Raw genomic sequence first — 20703 nt, 5'->3', positions numbered from 1 at the left:
TTCTTTGTTCACAGTAGGGGGGACCCCGAATAGTCGGCTATTCATTCGACTTCATTTGCCTGATTCGAAAAATGTGGTTATAAAACAAAGCTTCTTTCCTTTCTGGCTATCAGATGGTGCTAAATGTCTGATTTGAAATATAATTGAGTAGTTGCTTCCAATAAATGATGACCGATTGCAACTGCAATCAGCTTACAGAGTTGTAGCGTGGGGGTGGGGAGAATTAGTGCCAACGGTTCTATTAAGAGCCACGTGAATCGATCACTCGCGCTGCAACAGTGGTAACAGTTATCAAGCTCCTCTTTTATGGAACCAGCTTCCAATTTCAGTCCGGGAGGCAGACACAGTCACCTCATTTAAGAGTAGACTTAAGACTTTCCTCTTTAATAGCCCTTATAGTTAGGGCTGAATCAGGTTCACCCTAGTCGAGCCCCTAGATATGCTGCTATAGGCTTATAGGCTGCTGGGGATGTTTTAGGATACACTGAGCACCTATCTCCTCTTCTCTCTCTCCTTATGGATGAATTAACATCTCTCCATTGCACCTTACTAACTCTGCTTCCTCCCCGGAGTAGTTGTGACTTCACGTCTCATAGGGTCCATTGGACCTGGCTGTGTCTGATGCCTCCTGCCATGGCCCCTGCAGATGCGCCCCGCCCCCCTCCTCTCTACCTCCTTCTGTTTCATGGATTGTCCTATTCATGTAATGTGTTTATGTAGCTCTGTTCATTCTGTACACATGACATCTATTGCTTCTGTCCGTCCGGGGAGAGGGATCCTCCTCTGTTGCTCTCTGGAAGGTTTCTTCCCTTTTTTCCCTGTGAAAGGTTATTTTGGGGGAGTTTTTCCTGATCCGATGTGAGGTCCAGATTGTAAAGCCCTTGGAGGCAAATTTATAATTTGTGATATTGGGCTGTACAAAATAAACTGAATTGAACAGCTAAACAATGCATCTTGGCCAATCATTTTGTATTTTATAATGGCACCATTTTCTATACAGGTGGAAATCAAACAGCAAAAAACACTTTGATGCTACTTGCCTGTAGCCAACTAAGTAGTTGGCCAACCAGATCGGACTATGTAAATTCCTAGTCGGGGTCACCTTTATTTTGCAGTCCTAATGGACCATTCGAGGGGAAAAAAGATAGAAAAATCTACTGAAAATACCAAAACGCTGTAGTCACTGTGGTGCTAGAAGGTGCTGTGGGTGTAAGAACCAACAATGAGAGTGTGGAAAACTTAAGTGACACCTTGCACAAACATTTGGCAAAAAGGGCCCTTGAAGTTACTCTCAGTGGAGAACATCCTGTCCCTGATTGTCCATGATTTACTTATTTGTGTTTCAAGCTGGGAAATGTAAGAAGGAGCCCCCTTGATACTAATTCCACTGGGCTCACATCAAAACGTATCAACATTTGCTGTTGATGATTTAAAGCTGAAACTCTTTCTTTCAGCACTGTTGCTGTCTGTCCAGTTATTTATGTGACGAATGAAAGCATATGCTCAAGCAAGAGAAATGCAAGGTATCCTCTCTTTACCTCAAACTTCATCAGAGCAGACTGGGCTGGTTTTCAGAGAGGTTCAAAGAGGTTTTTTACAAAGTTGAAGCATAAAAACATATTTTAGAAGAAAAGTCAAATGTAAGTATGAACCTGAAAATGAGCATGATACGGCCCCTTTAACGTCTACAATGCATACAAGAACGTGTGAACAGTTACACCGTAACTACTGTAAGGCTCCAGAAACACAGGTTTCCTTGACCTGGAGTATCACAGAGGTCTGGGCTGCACTTGCTGTCTAGACATCACAGCACATAAAGTTCAACAAACAGGCTAAACTTTTATCCATAAGAAGTTAATAGAAACTCCTCCTAACTGAGTTATTTTTATTAGATGGAAATCTATTCTATGAGGGCCCTCAACTGAATGCAGTTCAGGGCCTACAATGCAGTAAAACAGTGAGGGTCTCAAGGTTTGATCAGACAATTAATGGCAGTTTCTCCCATAAGAGAGACACTTACAGCACCTTGGGGGACCGTTAATGGGGTTGTACTGGACAATAACTCCTGCCAGGCACTTCCACTCCCCTTCCCTGTACTACTTTTACAGGCTGAGAAAGAGGATGAAAGGAGGGGGCGGGAAGAGGAGGAGAAGAAGAGCATCGCAGCGGCAGCATCCTTCAGCCTCCTCAAAGTCAGCTAGGCGGCTATTAACCTTGGGTTGGACTGCGTCGAGCAAAAAATTATTACGCAAAGTTATAATTTGATGGTAGTGGGGGAGCAGCACAAATAAATTCAGGTTGGCGGGACAGGGTAATTGGAGGGCCTGGTAATAGGGTCCCCCCGAATGAACCCAGGTGTGAGGGGAGAGAGAAGTTCCGGCCCTCCTCCCACAGGTGATTTATCCCTCGTTCTTCCAGGCTTGGGGAGTGACTCATAGCCTTCAGCCACTCGGGCACTCCGCCCAGCGCTTTTAATTATGTGCCGATGGTGGGAGGAATCAAGGTAGAGAGGAGAGGCAGGGAGATTGGGAAAGAGCGGGTGAGGGAGGGATAAAGCAGAGCTGGCGCGTGGCCCCCACTTCAGGGGCTTCTCCGCTAAAGCTCTTTAGACACCACAGATGACAGTAAGCGGGGCGGAGGAGTAGCGAGCAGGTGAGAGGTGCCAAGCTCGGGCGCTTCATCTCGTTAGCAGCCTTAAATGCCACGCCGACCTGCCCTCCTATTTGTCATTCTAGCTATTGGTCTCTGAGGGATTTGAGAGGTGCTCCGCGAATTAAGAGAGACATTTCCACCCCGCATTACGCTTAATGGGAGGTGGAGAGGCCAGCAGGCTTATGGATACAGCAGAAAGCCATCAGGGCTGCAATGCCCATCGAAAAAACATTTCTCACGCTGCGAGTTCAAACTTGGACGAACCGAGCTAACCAAGAGTTGGCCAGCAAACTTATGCAGAGTGGAAAAGACAGCGAGCTGCAACTGACTGGACCTGCGATTCAAATGCGGCGTCATCTCACAGAATGTGAATAATAATCCCGACTAGATTGTACAGCTTTGAATGCTCTTTGACACGATGAAGCACAAGTCAGATAGGTATATATTTTACCGTTTGTTTTCTAAGTGTTTTCAAAGTACATACAGTGACTTGAGTAAAACAACGTGTCATGAATGGAAAATAAGACATCAGCAATAAGGAACAGCAATCCATTCCCCCTAACCTTTACACACTCTAGAATAGCAGCGATCTTGCAGGTTTGCGTACCACACATTCATTGTTGAGGAACGTTAAGAATGCAATGAATGCACGGCGATTCGTAGACCTGCAATGTGGTCAAATGGTGGTTGGAATTTTGCGTTGACCCGTGTACTTAGTGTCGTCTCACGCTCTATTGCAGTTAGTTGGTTTGTAGACGTGGGCTGCAGTATCAGTCATATTGTGAGATATTCTTCAAACAAAGTGAGTCACCCAATATGTCATTTAACAAGATCTGAAGGCAAAGGTCTTGAGACCTGTTCTGAACCATTGCACTGAAGCCGGTGCGGAAGTGTTGTATTCTCTCTCCTGACCACCAGGGGGCGACTCCTCTGGTTGTATAGAAGTCTATGCTTCATGTCTTAAAGATGCATTCTCTCTCCTGACCACCAGGGGGCGACTCCTCTGGTTGTATAGAAGTCTATGCTTCATGTCTTAAAGCTGCATTCTCTCTCCTGACCACCAGGGGGCGACTCCTCTGGTTGTATAGAAGTCTATGCTTCATGTCTTAAAACCTGCATTCTCTCTCGTGACCACCAGGGGGGGACTTGTATAGAAGTCTATATAAAATAACTTTACTTCATTTGCCGGTCCAGTCAGAGACACTGAGGGGAAATAACATAAAAATTAGGGTATTTAAAAATATATATATATAAATGCAGAGGCTTTTGAGAAAACATTTGGGGCTGAAGCTCCAGAAGCCTCTGGTTTTCTTTTGTTTCAGTTCTGTGCTTTTGCCAAAATGGAGGGAAAGTGTGCGTTCAGCTGCTGACGGAGTGGAGTAAGAAATCACACAGATCGACTGGGATGCATTGTCACCGTTCCCAACAAGCACTGTATTAGACTCGCTACACAAGACTTGGATTGAACAGAGTCTGTACTCGGTGCCAGACCGTTTTCACACTGAGGTCTGCCAGAAAAATAGGCTTTTTATTTTTTTCAAGGCAAAAATATAAGTGTGTGTGTCTCTCTCTGTGTGTGTGTGTGTGTGTGTGTGTGTGTGTGTGTGTGTGTGTGTGTGTGTGTGTGTGTGTGTGTGTGTGTGTGTGTGAAAGAGAGAGAGAGAGAGACACACGCACACACACACACTCTTTCTCTGAGAGCTAATTATTTGTCCCCCGTTTAGAGCCAACTGTTTCTGTCATCTGTCTCCGTAATGACCTCTGCAAGATGTGCATGCGTGCAGACGCACCCTGCTCCCCCTGCACACACACACACACGTACGCACACACACACGTACACACACACACACACACACACACACACAACATAAATGGTCTGCTATTTAGTTGCAGTGGACGTATGTGTGTGTGTGTGTGTGTGTGTGTGTGTGTGTGTGTGCGTGTGTGTGTTAGGGGGCGACGACAGAATGAGCTACACCTGCAGTTCCCAGTCATGCTGAAAAAAAAATTGATTGATCAGTTGACAGAAAATTAATTCACAGGGATTTTGATAACTGTTGAACCACTTGGCGTTGGAAGACAGAACATTCATCCATAACTACAGTAATTCAAGATAAAAACTGTAAACATTCACTGTCTTCAACTCCTCAAATGCAACATTTGTCACTGTTGCCGGATGTTTGGTAGAGCAAAAGATTAAGTCAGACAATAAGAGCAGTTTATCAAACCACAGTCAGCAGCTTTTATTGTCTGTTTTCAGCTTCTCACGTGGAGACTTTTCTCACACACATCACATATCTTCGGTTTGTGGACTGTTGTTTGGACCAAATAAAGAAAATGATGATGTCAACTTGGGCCATGGGAAATTCTGACAGACATTAATTTAACGCCTCAACTAAGAATTACTGTGATGATTGATTATTCGGTCTATTCACTTTTTCTTAAACTAGTTGTTTGGTCTGTCGCTGCTGACAACAACAAATCCCAAGTAAGATATTCGATTACCAACAACGCAAATAGTACAAATTAAAGAGGCTGGAAGCAGAACATATTCAGGGTTTTTTCATCTCAATATCGATTATCAAAATTGTTGGAAATAATTTGTTTAATAACTGCTACAAATCGAATTATTTCTGGACTAAACTGATTAATCAGTAATGGTATAGTCATATTAATCAACAGCCAAAATACCACTTTCAGGCTCTAAGCAAAATAAATGACCTAAAGACGAAGGAACCCTTTCGACACCTAGTCTGCACGTAACGGCAACCTTCCTTTGACACTAGCAATTAATAATATAAATAGAAAAATTAATTTAACGATCTACAGTGGAGGAATTCCTTGAATATATGAAAAAGCATCCTCGAGGAAAGAAAGAGCTGACCGCCATATTTATGCTTGCACACTCCAGGAAAACACAGAATCCTTATCTTTGGGTCCGTTTATGATTTGCAGGACAAAGACTCATCGTATGGGAACAACACCCTCAAAAAAATAAATAGTTCTCTCACTCTCTCTGACTGTCTTGAAAAAAGTCAAATTTGACCACAAATTAAATCACAACTGTTTGATCTTAGGTCAAAGCTTAAGTTTCAGGGAAAAGTTTTTACCTTTGCTACACTTCCTCCAACTCAGTTTTCTTATTATTTTGTATTATCTAAATCCAACGTCATCATGTTGGCCCATGTCATGCTCTCTTGCAAAAACTGAAGAGTCCTCTTTGACTCCGATTAGAATTGTAAATTTGAAATGCGATGCATGAGGTTATTTGTTCATGCTTTTAACATTTAACATATTCAGTCAGCTTGTTGACCTAGAGAAAAGCTATTCATTTAATCTTATTTAAGGAACTCAAGCTCCTTTCATTATATGCTACACTATGAAAAATAATTTAATAATCTACAATCGATTAAACACCCATTTTAAATGTGTCAAAGACTTTTAATTTAAAAGAACACATCATTTTATTCAAGATCTTCTGGCCTATATGAAAGCTTACTGACGACTGAAAGCTTACTCCATCTACTTTTTTGTCTGACTATACTTCTGATATTTAAATATCATATATCTACTGTCTGCTCATCAGAAAAAAGCACTACTCTCAGCTACATTTGCAATAAATGGAAACAATAGAAATCAAATTGAAACACTGTGAGCAGCCCACGATGTATCTTTTATACAGTATCTTATAATGAACTAAATTCACATCGCTGAAACGTTCTACTGGTAATTAAAATTGATTCAAGTGCATTCAGGGTGTGTCCAAATCCACTTTTGCAAGTTAAAGGGTGCAAAGTAAGGTGCAAGGGACGAAAGGGTTGTATTTAGTCACTTTATTAATTAATTATAGGTGTGAGTTCAAACCAAACCAATCATCAGCCATTCCCTTTAAAAGCCAGGTTGACCTGCACCTGGCGCATTGCTGTATAAATGACGGGTTCTGAAAATTGGAGAAGCGAGCAGTTTTCTGCAGGGAAAATGTAATTTTTAAAAGGCTAAAGGCCAACAAATATAGATTGAGGCAGACTATCTTGATGGATAAATGCTATACATATAAACAAACACCTCTTTTTTCAATAACTTTTGACTATCTGGAGCTATTAGAAATGTTTGGATCACACAAGTCAGATACAAGTGGCAGCCACCACTGGAACCTAAATCTGTTATACTAATAATATTTTATGTAGTTTTTGCAGTTTTGCAGCATCCAACTATTTTGTACAACAGTGCTTACATTGTCTCATATTGATGAGTTTCATATTCTGTTTACTGATTAGGAGGGAACACGGTTTACTATTTCTCACTGTCCATCGATGGGGTCTGGAGGCTGCATTAGGCCTTGGTTATACTCCCTACCCGAGGACAATTAATGGCAGTTTCTACAAGGTGTACACACAGCATTAATGGACTCATCATCACACATTTAGTAAAAAAAAAGAAAAACATGTGTGGAAGCCTCGTAGTGTGTAACAGAGGTTTGTGTTTTTCTTAACACGAATACAAACATTTTCACCATAAATTGGTGCACACAAATTCCCTACAATTAAGGAAATAAAAACGTGCTTGACCCTCAACATTTCCATTATGAACTCTTGCGCATCTATCTCTCTGAATAATGCGCTCTTTAAGCAGCAGGAAAGTAGAGCGACTGTATTTGATGAACCTGGGAACGAGAACAGGCTGCAGACCCTGTGAGCTGTTATTGGGTGTGTGTGTGTGTGTGTGTGGGGGGGGGGGGGGGGGGGGGTTACACATCTATGTGGGGTCCAAAGGCTCTCTGCTGACACCCAGAAATGTCCCGATCACAGCAAAATAAAAATAATAACACAGGCAGAGGGCAGGGTCTCTGCATATACAGACACTGCCACACATTTCTTGTGGGTCCTAAGTGATGATTGAGAGGGGATTATCTTTACATCAGTCTATATATTAATTCTTAGGAAATGTTGCATATTATACATTTAACCTGCAAGTATATATTTTGTATGTTCTATATTGTATAGTTAGCAGAATTCATACGTAGTCGTAGCAATAGAGGGTGCCTGTTGCAGACAACCTCCTTCCCATCTGGCTTTACAGGGCAGGATGATTAAGATATGTGCAGTGAGCAGGTTTTCTTACCTGGTTGTCAAACTTCAGGGACTGTGTGCCCACAAGGAAACGAATGGCATCAGTCTCAGCTGTCTGGGCAGTCAGTGCTCGTGCCTTGAGTAGATGCACAATGACACGACTGTCAGTTCACATAAACACGTTTAAATGACGAGCAGCAGAATGTCACGTTTAGAATAGCTGGACGTGTGAATAAGTGAAATAGAAGAGAGCTAGCTTCCACTCAGGTGAATAGTAATGAATAGTAAGGGCAGTAACGTTACCTGGAATTCGAGACCATAAATGACAGGAGCGTCGTCCTCCATTTCTCAGTCTGCTGCCAGAGGTAGAGCTTTCTAATCTTTGTTTTGTCTTTTAAACGTCGTCTCGTAATAAGGAGGGCACTACACAAACACTGTAACTGTACTACGTATCGCTCAAAACCAACACAACACAGTCATACACAGTGTCTGCACTTCCGCGATTTAAAACCTGGGGGTAAAGGAAGCGTATGACTAAAATACGTAGCGACCGTCGTGTAAGGTCGTCTACGTTTGTAAACTTACGTAGACGGCGTCGAGTATACAAAAATAAAACGACGGCATGACATTTGTCCGCTCCGGACTACCGTACGTGTAGGTTTCCTTTGGAGCTACGCATGCGCACTAGGGTGTTATCTGTCAGTGGAGTAAGGTAAGAAACATTGTCGTGTTTGTGTTTCGGTTTGCAATTTGTCGTCTGTCTCTACGTGGTGACATTTATACAACGGTGGTAAGGTCCGTGCTTTACACAGCGCGGACCGCTATTAGTCAAGCATGTATTTGAGCTGTTCAACAGCTGCTCAGCTAAGAGACCGTGCGATAGCCAACCGGCTAATGTAGCCTTAACGTTAGCAAGCCAGTATGTCATGTATTCGTGTGTTGTTGACTTGTCAGGAGCAGTACGATGGATAGTGGGGAGGCTACTGCTCAGCGGCCAGTCACGTTGGACATCACTGTGGAAGATGTCCCAGACTCTCCGGAGCCCACCACCAGCCAGACACCCTTCAGAGACCTTGTTCCCCAGGTAGACAGCATCGACTTGGGTGGGGAGTTTGTTACCCCCCAGGAGGACAGCAGTGCTACACCTTCAGAGAGCCTGATGGACAAGCTCAATGACCAGATGATGGAGAGCGTCATGATTTCTGACTCGCCTAATAACAGCGAGGAAGATGACGTAGCTCCCATGGACTCCTTTCTGGATGGAGTCGAGGAGGAAGAGGCTGCAACGGAGGCATCGGACGACAAAGAAAAAGAAAGTGAAATTGGACAGAATACTACTGAGATAAAATTTCCCCTGGAGGAACAGGAGCCAGGTGGTTCTATGGAGAAAGGATATGAGGACACAAAGGCGCAGGCAAACACACAAGAGCAAGTCATCACCGTTGTTTCACCTCAAGGTGACGAAGAAAGCCCATGTGAGTTTAACAGTGGGGAACAAGAAGCCAAAGGGACGAGCCCAAAAGACGAGCCTGTGCCGGTGTGCACCATATTCAGCCATGGCAACCAGCCGAAGTCTCTTGTGCCAGATGGCTTCCAGCCCACCCTCATCAAGTCCCCCAGCTTCAGCATGGGGAGTGGTGGAGGAGGCAGTGAGGCGGTGACCCCCAGCAAGCTGACGGCCCCCCTCGTGTGTCAGCCCAGCCCCAGCCTCAGTAAGTTCTTCACTGATAATGGACAGGTCAACCCAGCCTCCGACTTCTTCGATTCCTTTACGGTGCCCTCCAACTTCATCTCCGTTTCAAACCCGAATGCGGAGATCCCTCCCGGCCCCAGCCCAGCGACCATAGACCACACTCCTGAGCGGCAGCTCTCTTCCACCTCCTCATCCATCTCCACCCCTGGAGGACCTCTGGACTCTGGTGCCCCCACCCCGAGTTCAGTGTTTGGCCCTGCACCTACGGAAGCTACCGCCAAGGCCCAACTTCCTCCACCCCAAGCGGCCCCAGCTCCAACTCAAGCCGCCGCCGCAGCCACTCAGCCGCAGCCCTTCAACCAGCTGCAGGCCGTGTTCTCGGGCAGCGATGACCCGTTTGCGACGGCGCTGAGCCTTAGCGAGGTGGACAGGCGCCATGATGCCTGGCTGCCATCTGAGGAGACCAGGAAGGTGTTGATCTCTGTGGCCACCCAGCAGTACAGCCCATCCTTCGCAGAGACCAACAAACTCACCATGCCCGGACTCAAGTTTGACAACCTTCAGGTAGGATGAACACTTGGGCTGTGAAATGCTTATCATAAAACATATGTCTTGAGAAAGCCCTGGGAGCAATTTATTTTTGTGAAAGGGCACTAAAATTGTATTCTACTCATCATTGTTCTACTCGGCTTCTAAAAAAACTGTTGTTTGAATCTTGAGACCACACATTTTTAACTAAAAGCCTGCATTACAGACTAGATTTGTGGAGTTTGAAAGTTGTAGACCACACTGACATTGGGACAAACGCTATTTATTGAAGGGGGAAAAGAAGAGCCATTTTCTCATGAGGACAGAAACGGGGGGAAATGCAGAAAAGCTGCCGTGTAGCCGGTTAATCGAGGCTTTCACACTGAGATTTGAGGCAAATGAAATACGTGAATGGTCACTGTCCATGTGGTAAATCTGCAAATGATCCTCCTAACGGACAGCTACTGGTGATGGATGGCTAGCTTGAGTGGGAGGCTGCTGAGGTACAGTCATAAAGAATAGCAGCATCAGACCGTTGTCTGAAAATCTCATCCTGAAGATCAAACGGTTGGCCGTTAACAGAAAACATTATCAGAAATGTCTATCAAACAGATGTTTGTGAAATGAGAAATAAATGCATACATACTCATAAAAATGACAACCCAAACTAAATTTGAAGTGACACAGGGGGTAGTCTAACAAAAAATGCTGACACAAAAAGTTGATATCTGAAACTTCCCGTTTCAGATATCACCTTGGGACACAACAAATCAACATAAGAACCATTTATATAATATTATATTTAAGGCTAACAACTAATGGTTATTTTCAGGAGAGATCGTGCTTTGTTTGCTCCGACCAACCGTCCAAAATGTTATTTAAATTGATATAGAACAGAGAAAAGCAGCAAATCGTCCCATTGGAGAACCTGGAGCCTGAGAACATTTGAAACAACCATACCGATTGTCAAAAGTGTTTCCGTTTGCCTCGTCAATTAAACCATAAATAGTTTCAGCTCTAGTGAGGTTAGGACTCAATAACAACCTTCATACCAATGATGGAAATGCTTACAAGGCCATTTCTGTGTGTTATTTTCTGCATATTAAGAATTTCAGTGATGCATACAAACCAATAATCTATTATGTCAAGACATTTGTGAGCTCATAAATAGAATGGCCTCAGGCTTCACCTTGATCATTCTAATGTGTTTAACACATTGTGACTACAATGTTCTTCTGTCTGGTTTCAGTCAGAGTTGCTCTGGCACCACAGATAGCATGTCACTTGTCTACAAGCACATGTAGAGGTAGACAGGGAACCCCTTCCTTGGCTCATGTGTCACCGTATCATGCGTCTCATGAACATCCTCGGAGCGCCTTCAGCAGCAGCATTTATCCGTAACAACCCTGATGAAACATCAATTCACTTATCTATTCAATTTAATCTTGTGTTGTACGTCAACCTCCCAGCTTGGATTGTGCTCATTATGCCCCTCAGTGTGTTTGAATGGCTGCTTGAATAAATGAATACAAATCAGGAATGTTAAGCATTTTTGCTGCATTAAAGGTAGCTGTTTCTGAAGTCTGATATTTGTTCAGTTCCTGTTTGGGCTAAATGTTGTTTAACTAGTAGATTTCATCAAAAACGTAAATGATGGCCGTTTCCATGCTTGCAGTTATTGCAGTAGTTTTGTATCGGTTAATACAATTAGTTTCACAGATTTTCTGCTAAACTTACCAATTTTTGGCCTAATTTTAAATTGGATAGAAATACTCACATTAAGACACCAAGAAGACCTTGTTGAATACCACAGAACAAAAAGTCTAAATGGTTGTCCCTGGTTGGGGTCAATGTTTTCTAAAACATTTAAGATTTGGAGAATACTGCGAGGATCGCATTATTCAGCGTCTGCATGGCGAGTACTTCTGTTCTGGAAACGGCTCAGAAACCCCATTATTGTCAATACACCCAGGGAAACCATTCATCCTCTGTATGTCCTCGGCCTCTAGTTTGTAGTTTTAACGTTTCATGAGGCTGGGATAGTCCTAGAGGTCACAACAGGTCATTTTATACAGTGACCTCAAGTTAAAGTAATGGTCTCAGCACATTTATGCAATTTCAAGACTTGTTAGGGACCCCAGTATGCAGAAATATTCAAAAACACCAGTTTTTGACTAGGTAGAAATAACGCATTTAACTGTATGCAACAAACTACATGTTTAGTTTTTTTACCCAAACTGCATGTTCTCCTCTCCCTGCGCCCCCAAATTGCATGGGATTAGCATAAATTGGGCATGTACTGTATGTAAAAAGGAGACTTGTGAGTACCACTCAAGTTCACTCTAGCTTTACGACGGAGCTACAGCCTTAAACAATTCTCGTGTGTGTGTGTGTGTGTGTGTGTGTGTGTGGGGTTTGGCTGCAGGGCGACGCCGTAAAAGACCTGATGCTTCGTTTCCTGGGAGAGCCTGCGGCGATGAAGCGCCAGGTCCTCACCGCCAACTCTGTGGAACAGTCCTTCACAGGGCTCAAACGTCTCATCGTAAGTCACTCTTTGTACCTCCTGTGCATGACTACCAGTAATTCGTTCACGTTCCCTTCTGAGGCCCAGAGCGTCCTTCACCGGACGGTTGGTTGCTAACACTCCCAGACTGCCGCTGTGGACACCGATATCGGCTTTACATGATGTTTGATGGCAGCGAGCTGAACATGACCACACGGTGTGCATCGGCAGATGAGTTTTGCTCAGTTGTCACGGCTGGTGTTTTCACTATCCTCAACCTCTACGGTTCCATGACAACTGAACGTTCTTCATCTCCTGATGAGGCAAGTGTAATGTGGTTGAAGTCTCCAGAGCAATAAGTGCATCGACCTTGAGAGGACATTGTTTCGTCAACAGCTTCTTAGCATGGTTAAGGCAAATCGTATGCATGAGACATTTAATACAACATGCAATTTAGTGGAATTCACATAAAACAATAGAGAAGGGGGGAAAAAAGCTGCAGATCTAAATTTCTTCCTACCTTCCAGCCTTGGGCCGTGATGCTGTTTCAACAGTGCTGTCAGCAGCAGTATCGAGAGACGCTCTGTTGTTGTTTGCAGTTACTTTCCACTTATTTACCACCGAGCTACTGTATGACCAGCATGCCCACTTTTATTTTGTTTATTTTTACTTTGACTGTATACAAATATGTTTATTGTCGATGTTTGTACATCACAGAGGACGATTAAGGGCACTAAGCTGTCCTGGTGAAACCTGAGTCATGACATGTAGGCTGTAATAGGAGTCTGCTGTGCAGGTAACTCAAAGAAGCGCTCTGATAATCCAGAGTATTGTTTAATTGCGGCAGCTGCTTTCAGAGAACATTTCTTCTCTTTCTCGAGGTGAACGACAAATCCGGCGTTAGGTTAGGGCAGTTTAAAGTCCTGTGGTTTCGGCAGCATGCGTGACCTTTCGGCTGTTGGCCGGTGCAGTCACCGACTCCACTGAAACCGCCGGGTGGTCAGGCCTCAGCCGACGGAGAACAGGGAGTCATGGGTCTCCTTTTCTCCTCATGTTACGTCCCTGTGCTATTCTTCTGTCAAGCATCACGTCTTTCTCAGTGTTCACGCTGTCCCGCCGCATTCCCTCTTCTGCTGCCATTTATTTATCTCCAGTCCATCATAACTTCTGACCCACAAATGACCCTGAGAGACAGTTGTTATTTAAAACGTATGCACAGCAGACAGTGTGATTGAGGGAGGAGGGAAAGGAAAGGAGAAGAGAGGAGAGAAGAGAAGTGGAGTGGAGGAGCGATGGAGAGGTAGGATCCACTCGGCTCACAAGTTCTTTTCTCCTGCTGTGCCCATGTATTATGCATGGGACTGCTGTGCATATTTCAAGGGCCTTCTGGACTTGGTGTATACACACACCAGTGTGTGTGTGTGTGTGTGTGTGTGTGTGTGTGTGTGTGTGTGTGTGTGTGTGTGTGTGTGTGTGTGTGTGTGTGTGTGTGTGTGTGTGTGTGTGTGTGTGTGTGTGTGTGTGTGTGTGTGTGTGTGTGTGTGTGTGTGTGTGTGTGTGTGTGTGTGTGTGTGTGTGTGTGTGTCAGTGGATCATACGCTGTCTGCCAATTGGTGTGGGTGGCTCCCTGGAGCAAGAGGCAGCAAGAAAGGAGGGAGACAGTGAGCCAGAGAGGAGGGATGTCAAGGAATGACGAGTGAAGACGGCAGTGGAGGGCCTCACCTGGCCCCCGAGCGCGCACTCTCACATTTGACTTTCGCAATGCGGAGAAAGCTACCGCGGGATCCCTACACACGTCCGATTTGATTTCTTGATCACCTTTTGATTGTTCATATTGTTATTGTGTGTTCATGCATTTAAGTGAGTGATAGAAAAGTGATCCTTTGTAAGCGGGCGTCCATGCTTTTTATCTTAAATGCCGCTCTACCTCAGTGACTTCCCTACGTTTGAAGTTTTGATTTGTTTTTTGAAGGGTGCAGATCTTTGACTAATGATGTGATTAGCTTTTCCATGTTGGGCTCAAGTGTCCTCTGGTTGGCAACAACAACAACAAAAACAACAAGCCGTTGTTCCTCCTCCAACTACAGGTGAAAGTGTGCATTTATATATACATGCATTATTGTTGCCCTACGAGAGCCCCCCTCTCTCTATTATTAACTTTTGATTTATTACCAAATGCTTCCAAACCTAATGACATTCCCACCAGCCCACTCTGTGTTTACCGCTGATTAACAAACGTTAGTAGGGCACCGACACGCTGAAGTAACGACGCCTGCTGAACATGTGAACATGATCATTGTTAGCATGCTATTCATCTCAAAGCACAGGTCTATAGGTTGATAGCTTGGCTGTTTGTCTTTCTCACTTGTATCCAGGTCTAAAGTACCTTTAGGCTGCTAAACGTACCACATTTTGTCATGTCATGTAGAAACACAGGACTGAAGTTTTCTTTTCATGTTTCCTTCTTAATAGCGTTACAAATGTGTGGAAAAGGCTTAGAAATTTGCCTTGATGAATATTTAGCCACCGTGATACATTCCCCTTCATGCCTCTTATTGCAAATTAGCACATGAGGCCATCAGGCATCATCAAAGACATTTTTTTTTTTCAAAGCGAGGAAACCCTCCCAGAAAAGGAGGTCACCGGGAGTCCAAAGGTCAGAGTCGGGTCCAGATGTAGTGTCTTGTTCCGCAGCACTTCAATGAGTCTGGTGATCGTGACTTGAACCCGGGGCCTCCAGCTGAAGGACCACATCTCCACTCACTGCACCGTGTTTTCCTGATACAATCGGAGCGTTGTTTGTCTTTGGGATGTTAATCATTTATTGTTTAACCGGATTGATCCTATCAGTTACACAGATGAAAGAAATATAAAAAATTAAAAGAACCTAAGAGTCGTTGTCGTTTCAAGGAGAACAGCCCACCGACTGTGGCTCTGTGGAAGAGCCGGTCGTCCTTCAATCGGAAGATCTAGTACATGTCGACGTGTTCTTGGGCAATGAACCCCAAATGTTTACACGTCGGAGGCTGTGTCTGCGGTGTATGAATGATTAGAAGGATGGGCAGGCGGCACCTTGCATGGTAGCATCAGCTTATGAATGATGACGTGGTGGGAAATTATCTTGAGGGGTCAGAAGACTAGAAAAGCGCCGCACAAGTCCGTTTACCATTCATAGCGATCGTATAGCTTTCCCGAGAGACAGTGAGCCAGAGAGCTTTCCTGATCCGATGTGAGGTCCTGCGACATGTGTACAGATTGTAAAGCCCTCTGTGGCAAATGTTGGGCTATATAAAACTGAATTGAATTGAATGAGCACAGTATCGAGCCCCGGTGCATCCCGAGACTTGACTGGATCAGAGCCGCCCCCATAATAATCATTGACTGAGTCACTCCCGCTGAGGAAGTGAATCTGACACCATCAGCCCTCTCAGTCTACAACCACCATCCACTTGAATTCATATGATTCACTTATGACGCGTTCCAACTTTTACGATCAAACAAGCTCGCAGGTAAAAGCTGTGTGAGGCGGGATCCGTCTCCGTGGGCTGTGCACACGCAGAACGTACATACACAGAGAAGTGGGCGTGTCGGTAAGCACGTGGCCACCGAACGTGTCACCTGTCGCAGCTGGATGTTGTCAAGACAGCTGATCGATCCCACATCGATAAGCGTGAGCATGAGTGTGTCGCCCTTCTTCTGTGACTGCATTCGCATGTCAGGGTGTCAAGCACTGCACATGTATGTGCAGGTTTTAAACCTACTTTATGATATCAGCTCATCAGCTGTTATCATCCTCTGTGTGCGGCCCTTTGCTTGTGTGTGTGTGTGTGTGTGTGTGTGTTTGTGTGCTAGAGCTCTGCTATGAGCTGGCAGAATGAGTCATGCAGTGTGACTGCACCCACTCCCTCTGTCCATGCATACATACATGCACAGATTACACTCCCAACACACAAGAGACTTGTAATTTAAGTCAAGAGTAATTTAACCCCCAAACCACTTTTATTTTTAGTAGTAGTGTTGATGGATTCAGGTCCAAGTCTAAATATGGCATTATAATTATGCATTGTGACTGCCATCTACTGGTGGAAACAGCTGTATTGCAATTTAATTTAGCTATTGTCTCTCCCCCCCCTCCCCCCCACCCCCATCTCCTATTTAACCAACGTACCAAGACTGTGTAGACTGTGGCGAGGAGTATTAGTGAAGAGTAGCTTTTAAACTCTCAATTAGCCTGCGAATCGCTTTTGCTAATCACCGGCGCTAGTGCTAATCATTAGCACACACAAAGCCCAGCCTTGCCTGAGCAGAAGTTGAGGCTAACTTTGGGGGCTTTACCCCCTAAATCGGCAGGTGGCCAGCATGACACTGGAGCTCGGCCGGGGCCGTGAGACTGACCAATAGCGAATAGCCCTAAAACGGGCTCTCTCGACCACACACTCGCTTACGTGATGCAGTGAGTTGTTCCTTGAACGAGTTTGTAGGCCTCCACATCATTTTAGAGTGCTTAAAAAAGTTTAAATAAAAGAAACCTCTTAGAAATATATGTATTCTTTAATTTCTTCAATGTTTGGGCCTGGCAGGGAGTCGACCAGCAGCTTTCTCCAGAGTGTGTCGGAATTAGTTTTCTTCCACTGGGGGTGGGTAGTCTCCATAAATATTTCTTATATAACTTTGGATCTTGAGGCCGAGTTAGCATCTTGACATTGTGTGTGTGCATGTGTTGTCCAACCAACCATCCAAAAAACTAAAAAAAGATATTCAATTGACAAAGATGCAGAATAGAGAAGTGCAGAAAGAATCTCTAGATTTGAATTCTCCAGAAACATTCACATTACAAGACTCTCATCGACCTCCAACCCTTGTTTGGACTGATCCCGTCCCCATCCCGTGTCACGCATATCGTACCCAGTGAGATTTAGCACCTTTCTTTTTAATGTATTTTTTTGCTTATGATAATACATTTGCAAGTGGTCGGCTGCTTAAAGGATTGTAGTCTGCTTGGCTGTCCTGGCCTCCCCTCTACTTCTCCCCCTTGCCGTGACCTCTGTGGTGCGGTCAGCAGAGTGGGCCGGTATCTGGCTCAGCACCACCCTGGGCTGGCCTCATCTGTCTCTCTCATTAGCAGTCACCACTCATCTCTCCACCCAGCCCCCTCGTTTCCTCCCTCTCCTTCATCCCCTTCCTCCCTTTCCCCCTCCGCACTATCCACCGGAGACTCTAACCTCTCTTCCCTCCCACAGTGTGAGGCCGTCTGGGCCGTCGGCCAGTGTGAGTGTGAGTGTGTGTGAGTGTGTGTGTGTGTGTGAGTGAGTGTGTGAGTGTGTGTGTGAGTGTGTGTGTGTGAGAGAGAGAGAGAGAGAGAGAGACCTTGGCTGGGTCGGACAGACACACCCCCATAATCACTGCAACGACCCAGCTGCTGCATCGCACTTTGATATCATTGCCGTAACCTTTACTTGTCATTATCGTAACCTTTTTACATGGCTGTCATTTCCTCCAAGCAGCTCCAATCTGCGAGCCAGGCTCCGGGTACTGCAGCGTCAGCTTTCGTAGCGCTGAAGGGCATGTTTAAAACCTGAGCGCTGGTTGTTTTCACCTTGCTCCGTTGACGTTGGCAGCAGCCATATGTTCAGACAGACCTATAAGTGCAGAGGGTTTAACTTGGCTCTTCGTTGTTGCACTTGCGATCACAACTATGATTTTTCCGACATACCAATACACCAGTATTCCAATATTCCAAATTTGATACGGGTCACGTAAACAGTGTGTTCTCTTGAGCTGTCTTTTTCACTCTTCACAAAGTGTTCAGTTCATCCACACTTGGAGACATAATACTTTAGTACTCAGTATTGTGTGTGTCATCATCACTCCTTGCTCCAGGTGTAAACATTTCTGCCCAATTGATTGCCCGACAGCTGATGTGTCTTTCCCCGTCGGACATGGCTGTAGAGACGTCCCAGGGTTCCCAGATCTGAGCAATTACTTTTGTCAGTACCAAAAGACCCGAACTGCTAGAAACGATGTGGCCACACTAAATCAGTCAGCGTCATCTCCGGGTCTTTCAGCACTGGGGAAAAAGTTTGTGTGTGATGTACTTTGGTAGACGTCGGATTCGAATCAGGCCCGAGACAGACGTTCTCCTTAACACAGTCTTCTTCAGCAGCACCCTCGGAGGATTAGGCGAGCGGGACACTCTGTTATTGTTGACAACCAAACCATCAAAAGTTATCCAGTAGCACACCAGTCAATCAGTGGTTAATGTTACCCAGAGGAACGTCGCTTAGAACTCTGAAGCTGTGTTGAGCCATCTCAGGGAGTGTTATGTGGAGTTCTCTTCCAAGCCACGAGCTCACATGATATATTATGCCGGTTCTGTGTGTCGACGTCTCCCAGCGATGCTGTTTTAAAGAATCCAGCGATTGCCTGTGGGAGGTAAAATGGCTGCTGCGTGACGTTCTTATCAGCTCGAGGACGATATTCCCGTCCCCTTGTTCAAGCGTCTGTAGATCAACTACAGAGGCATCAAAGCAAAATTAGCCACTGTTGCAATGACTGTCATGCACTTTTAGCATGTTACAAATGCCCCCCCCCCCCCCCCCCCCCCCACCCACCCCCCACACACACACACACACACACACACACACACACACACACACACACACACACACACACACACACACACACACACACACACACACACACAAAATGTAATCCAAAATGCCGGGGCTTGATTGAAGTAGCACCGAGCTCCCTGCGTTTCCCAAAGCTGGTGTGAGGAAATCGTTTTTTAAAAGTCTGATTCGCCCGGAGGCTTCGGGTCTTGCGAGAGAACGAGTGGGCGTTCGTTTGTTCGTCGAGCTTTGTTGTGCAGGTTTTTACTCCCCAAAGGAAAAGGCACGCTGAACCTCAGATCGGCAACACATTCTAGAAGCTTCACCCCTTTTAAACTCGCGACGACACTAATTATGCACATGTGGCGCGTCTGCCTGTGTGTCTGCCTGTGTGTCTGCCTGTGTGTCTGCCTGTGTGTCTGCCTGTGTGTGTGTGTGTGCGTGTGCGTGTGCGTGCGTGTGAGTGCGAGAGATGGGATGAAAAGAGTGCATATTTTCAATGCACTCTTTTCCGTGTGTGTGTGTGTGTGTGTGTGTGTGTGTGTGTGTGTGTGTGTGTGTGTGTGTGTGTGTGTGTGTGTGTGTGTGTGTGTGTGTGTGTGTGTGTGTGTGTGTGTGTGTGTGTGTGTGTGTGTGTGTGTGTGTGTGTGTGTGTGTGTGTGTGTGTGTGTGTGTGTGTGTGTGTGTGTGTGTGTAATACATGCTTGATCACAAGTTCAATCAATAAAGTTATTTCCTATAATGCTACTCACTTTACATCTAAGATATCTCTAGGTAGGTCATAATCAAGATGGTTTTGGACAATATTAACATCAGGATGATTTAACAGAATTGTTCATTAACTTTGGAAACATCGTGCATTTAGGAAAGAACATTTTCAAGTTAAATGCATCAATATGGTGCACTTTGATAGCAAAGTTCAAGGGTTGGATCTGTGCAGAGCCTGGAGACAATCTTACCTCATTAACAATTGGTTGCATCGATATGAGAGGTGATGACGCGGCTAAAAAGTCACCCCCATGATTAAGGGCCGAGAACCGACTCAGCAGTCTATTGTGTTACTCCCTCTTGCAATACGTTGTCGATACACTGGCTCCAAATATCGATATGTTTATAAAAAACATGCAGGCGCTCTAAACGGCGCCTTGGGACGGCTGAAAAGAGGCTAGTCAGCTACGGTAACGTCCTTAGGGCGGAGGCATCATGGCTACCCCAAGCCCGGAGCCTCGTGGGTTGAAAATGAAAAAGTGCACCGCTGTACAGGACCGGGGTGCACTGGATTTATAACACAAGACAAAACGAGAGCGCCATTGTGAAACGTAATGCAGCCCAATAATTGTTTCATCCCTATTATCTTGTTTTCGGAATCATTGGAAGCCAAAAGCGTAATTGAAAACAAAACCCCTCCCCATTTCTAGGGCAAAGATCCACGAAGACCCTGGCCTGCTCATCCGTCCTGCTGACATTATGAGCCGTGGCTCTCAGCTCGGGAACCATCTTGAGTACCACACTGTGACTCTGCGGGGTCACAGCCGACTTCTCGCCGTCTTCCTTCTTCCTTCTCCCCTTCTTCCTTCTTCCTTTTCCCCTATCTTCTTTCTATTGTCCGGTTGTCTTTGTTTGTTTCGTGGAACCCAGGTGGGTGTA

The 20703-nt window shown here is 45.1% G+C and overlaps 2 protein-coding genes across 2 annotated transcripts in view; one reads left to right on the top strand and one right to left on the bottom strand.

The window, feature by feature from the left end:
• eipr1 (EARP complex and GARP complex interacting protein 1) overlaps window positions 1-8238 on the bottom strand; it is a 48682-nt gene extending 40444 nt beyond the window's left edge. Inside the window, exons 1-2 of the mRNA XM_034525511.1 lie at window positions 8025-8238; window positions 7774-7857 (exon numbers count right to left, since the gene is read on the bottom strand). Coding sequence (XP_034381402.1) covers window positions 7774-7857; window positions 8025-8066 — 126 coding nt within the window. The 5' untranslated portion in view covers window positions 8067-8238. The remainder of the gene's footprint in view (window positions 1-7773; window positions 7858-8024) is intronic.
• A 122-nt stretch (window positions 8239-8360) lies between these two features.
• Window positions 8361-20703, top strand: part of trappc12 (trafficking protein particle complex 12) — a 31883-nt gene continuing 19540 nt past the window's right edge. The window contains exons 1-3 of the mRNA XM_034562969.1: window positions 8361-8433; window positions 8676-9978; window positions 12368-12484. Coding sequence (XP_034418860.1) covers window positions 8399-8433; window positions 8676-9978; window positions 12368-12484 — 1455 coding nt within the window. The 5' untranslated portion in view covers window positions 8361-8398. The remainder of the gene's footprint in view (window positions 8434-8675; window positions 9979-12367; window positions 12485-20703) is intronic.

The sequence above is a fragment of the Cyclopterus lumpus genome, chromosome 22 (genome assembly GCF_009769545.1).
Source record: "Cyclopterus lumpus isolate fCycLum1 chromosome 22, fCycLum1.pri, whole genome shotgun sequence".
In the NCBI taxonomy this organism is placed as follows: domain Eukaryota; kingdom Metazoa; phylum Chordata; class Actinopteri; order Perciformes; family Cyclopteridae; genus Cyclopterus; species Cyclopterus lumpus.
The sequence above is the reverse complement of the archived record's forward strand: the minus strand, read 5'-3'. Positions and strand labels throughout refer to the sequence as shown.